The 3345-nt window shown below is 33.9% G+C and overlaps 1 protein-coding gene across 1 annotated transcript; it reads left to right on the forward strand.

Annotated features, from left to right (window-relative positions):
- Nucleotides 1-584: 584 nt before the first annotated feature.
- LOC141818500 (AUGMIN subunit 7-like) lies at nucleotides 585-2416 on the forward strand. Its single transcript, XM_074705980.1, has 4 exons — nucleotides 585-771; nucleotides 1031-1138; nucleotides 1376-1474; nucleotides 2027-2416. Exons 1-4 carry the CDS (start codon nucleotides 661-663, stop codon nucleotides 2213-2215), a joined length of 507 nt encoding a protein of 168 aa, XP_074562081.1. The 5' UTR covers nucleotides 585-660; the 3' UTR covers nucleotides 2216-2416.
- Nucleotides 2417-3345: the final 929 nt, after the last annotated feature.

The raw sequence follows: 3345 nt of genomic DNA on the forward strand, positions 1-3345 counted from the left end.
TATTGAATATTCAGATGAGCATATATAATTGTAAGCCCAGAAGATATGCTCAGAATACAAAACTTCCAGCTGTCTTTTGGGCCAGAAAAAAGTGGGCTTTGAAACATCTAGTCTGGTTAACAGCCTTGTGCGCCGTACTATTCTAATTAGTTACTAACATCTCAAAGTAGATATCCTAGTCCATTGTCCATCACAGATCTAGTTTTTTTCCCTTGTAGCACATATTTTTATTAATAATCTCTCTTTTTTTTGCATATTCATGAATAAATCCCTGTTTTCTTGATTATTTATTCTACTTCCGCTTTTATTGTTTGGATATGGTGTTAGTTCTCTTTTTCCCATAAGCTTAAAGGGAGTTACTCGTTTGAAATAGTTTACCGCTTGGAAAGCAAATGCATGGTTTCAGGTACTCGTCTTGTCATGATCTTTGGAACTAAAATTTCTAACTTTGCTTTTCTTTTTCTTCTTATATTTTACAGCCTGTTGACTTAGTACTTGTGGAACAAACATAAATAGTAGTTTCTAGTTTCATCATATATCTTGAAATAAGGCTGTTTACTTGTTAGTTAAATTATTTGTTTTTTTTTTTTTGCTTGAAATCTGTGTGGGAAAAAAGGGTTTCAATCACAAGTGTGACAAATTTTGAGTTCTAGTACTGATATGAAGTGCCTCTTTTTCAGGCCTGATATATCTGAACTGGAACTGAAGCTGAGTGAGCATTCAAATAAACTCTTAAATCTGCAGCAGATGGTTCAGGAATTAGCATCTAAGGTACTTGAATCTGTTCTCTCTACAAATCAAGTCTTCTAGAGGAAGTGAAACAAGTATTTATACAAGCAAAATTTCTGCAATTCCAGTTAACTTCACTCAGGTCCTAGTAAACCTAAACTTCGAAGTAATGACTGGGGAGTGTGTTCTTGAATCATCACCATATTTCCATTAGTGATTCATCTAAAAGGAACCTAACTCTATCATGGTTTTATCTCTTTGTTTCTTTATGCTAAAGTTTGTGATTGGTGGTGTTACCCAGTACGATTACAATCCTAATGAAGACTATACGGAGGTAGAGCTACAGCTGAGGTCACATTTGGAGTCTTTTCTTGAAACTGTGAAGTCCTTCAATTTGATTTATACAAAGGTAATATGCTGCTTTCACTTCTCTTCAACTATTTTTGTTTCAAGTATGTATAGCTTGAAGAACAAAAGGGCATTCATATATCACAAGTCCATTTAAACAAATTTGATGATTGAGGAAAACCTGCTGACATTCAGACCCCATATTGCTTGGTTTCTTTGGACATGTCCATGAGATTTACATGCCTCCATGTCTATTTCTTCTCATGTTTCTTAATTTATTTTGACTAATGTATTACAGGAAATCCGCCCATGGACTCACATGATGGAAGTGCCACAATTACATGGGTTTGGTCCTGCTGCTAATCGTCTGTTGGAGGCTTATAATACACTTCTAAAGGTATTATTTTTCTAAAGAAGGCACTCTCATTTTCCAAAGTCAACCATGTACTCGTCGTCTCAGAGATGCAAACTTGATAGTGTTACTCAGAAAATAAATATGCAAAATAAATCAGAGATTCCATGGTTGGAAAGAAGGCATAATTTGAATAAGAAAATATGAATCTTTAGGAGAAATCCTACCTATAAGGTTATGGTATTATGTCTCTAGATATCAAGGTTTTATGCCATAATTTTTTAGGAGGCCGTCCTTGGAGAGTGTCCTTAACTCTTTGTATTTGTCACAGTTGAAAATTAATTTGTCTAACAGGGACACAAGTACTTTGGTATCTTTTAATCCTTTTCCTCTTTTGCTAGTATCTAACAGCGACAAATGAATCTAAGTGTCATACATCTTCAGTTGTCTTCTTACTGAATATGTTCATACCTTAAGCTTCCTGAAAACATTTTTACTAACATCTTTAGATCAGTCGAGTAGACAAACTATAATGTAGTTCTTGAATTGGAACAATAACTTGCACACTGTGTGACATGTCTACATTGTGCATTGCAGTTTTTGGGAAACTTGAGAAGCGTTCGGGAGTCGTATGCGGCTATGTCTATTGGATCTGTATCGACAACGGAAGAGCCATCCTCAATCACCAAAATAATTTTGGATTGTGAATCTGCTCTGACGTTTTTGAACCGTAGTCTCTCCATCCTCTCGACATCTGTGGCCAGGGAGCAAGGGAAGGCCCTGTGAATTGGAACATCATGTAACTCTGCTCCACGCACAGGAAATGCACTCGTAAATGAAGGTTATTCTTGTGGCATTCATATAATTATCAGACCATTAGTAACTTTGGCTGTAAATTGTCTTTTCCACCTCTGCTGTGCGCCATATTTCAGCCATGTTGGACATGATAACCGTGATGTAAGCCGATTTCCATGTACTTCCTGTAGCCAAAAAAAAAAAAAAGAAGCAAAATGTTCGAATGAGTTAATAACATTAGTACATTAGTATGCATTTATTGTCTTCATAATTTTCTCATTGGTTGTTGTTAACTTAAAGTTCATTTACGGGATAAACAGTCCTTAATATCCTTCTATCGTGGTTTATACATTGAAGTTGTTAACTTAAAGCATAATTATAAGACTTTGTGAGAAAACGACTTTATTTACGGTCCTTCATATCTTTATTATACATGAGACAAACCCATAAGAGACCGCAACGTCCTTTTCTGAAAAGCTCTAAAATTTTTCCAAATTTTCTTTTACCTTTTCCAAAAACTCACTTTTCTCTTTGGTGCATTCCAACGATGTTTGGTCGCTAAGCTTAGATAGTACAGTTATCGTCGACGACGACGATGCATCATTAATAAAAATTAAACCTAACTTTAAACAGTAAATTAAACTTTGATGAATAAAATTATTAATCAAATTTTAATAAAAAATTATAAATTATCAATCAAATTAAAATAATTAAAATTATGGATCAAATTTAATTTTGACTAATAAAAAAATTAAAAATTATCAATTTAATTTAATTTTAATTATTAAGGGCATCCACAGTGCTACCGGATATTTTATCCAAATATTTGTGGTCCTCACATCCACATCATCAATCAAATATCTCTTTCTTCAAATATCCCAACTTTCACAATCAAATATACCACAAATCAAATATTTATGAGTCCCACCTATTATTCCTATCTCACATATTATATTATTTTTTATAATAAAATAATTAAAAATCACCGGGCAAAACTTTTTGCCCGATGATTTCAAATCTCCTCATAAATATCCCCTCCAATAGGGGATCCCTATTTGATAGTAGGGGATATTTCTTCAAATATCTCCATCAAATACCCCCTATGGGAGATGCCCTAGCTT

This window comes from Curcuma longa, unplaced genomic scaffold (genome assembly GCF_044706935.1).
Source record: "Curcuma longa cultivar G26 ecotype Majalengka, Jawa Barat unplaced genomic scaffold, ITB_CL_G26_1.1 contig_25080, whole genome shotgun sequence".
Taxonomy (NCBI): Eukaryota; Viridiplantae; Streptophyta; class Magnoliopsida; order Zingiberales; family Zingiberaceae; genus Curcuma; species Curcuma longa.

Bases quoted from the DNA above. Each gene is read 5' to 3' on its own strand.
- LOC141818500 (XM_074705980.1), top strand. From the start codon at position 661: ATGAAGTGCCTCTTTTTCAGGCCTGATATATCTGAACTGGAACTGAAG. The intron at 772-1,030 runs GTACTTGAATCT...GGTGTTACCCAG, and splicing joins TTCAGGAATTAGCATCTAAG to TACGATTACAATCCTAATGA. The intron at 1,475-2,026 runs GTATTATTTTTC...TGTGCATTGCAG, and splicing joins CTTATAATACACTTCTAAAG to TTTTTGGGAAACTTGAGAAG.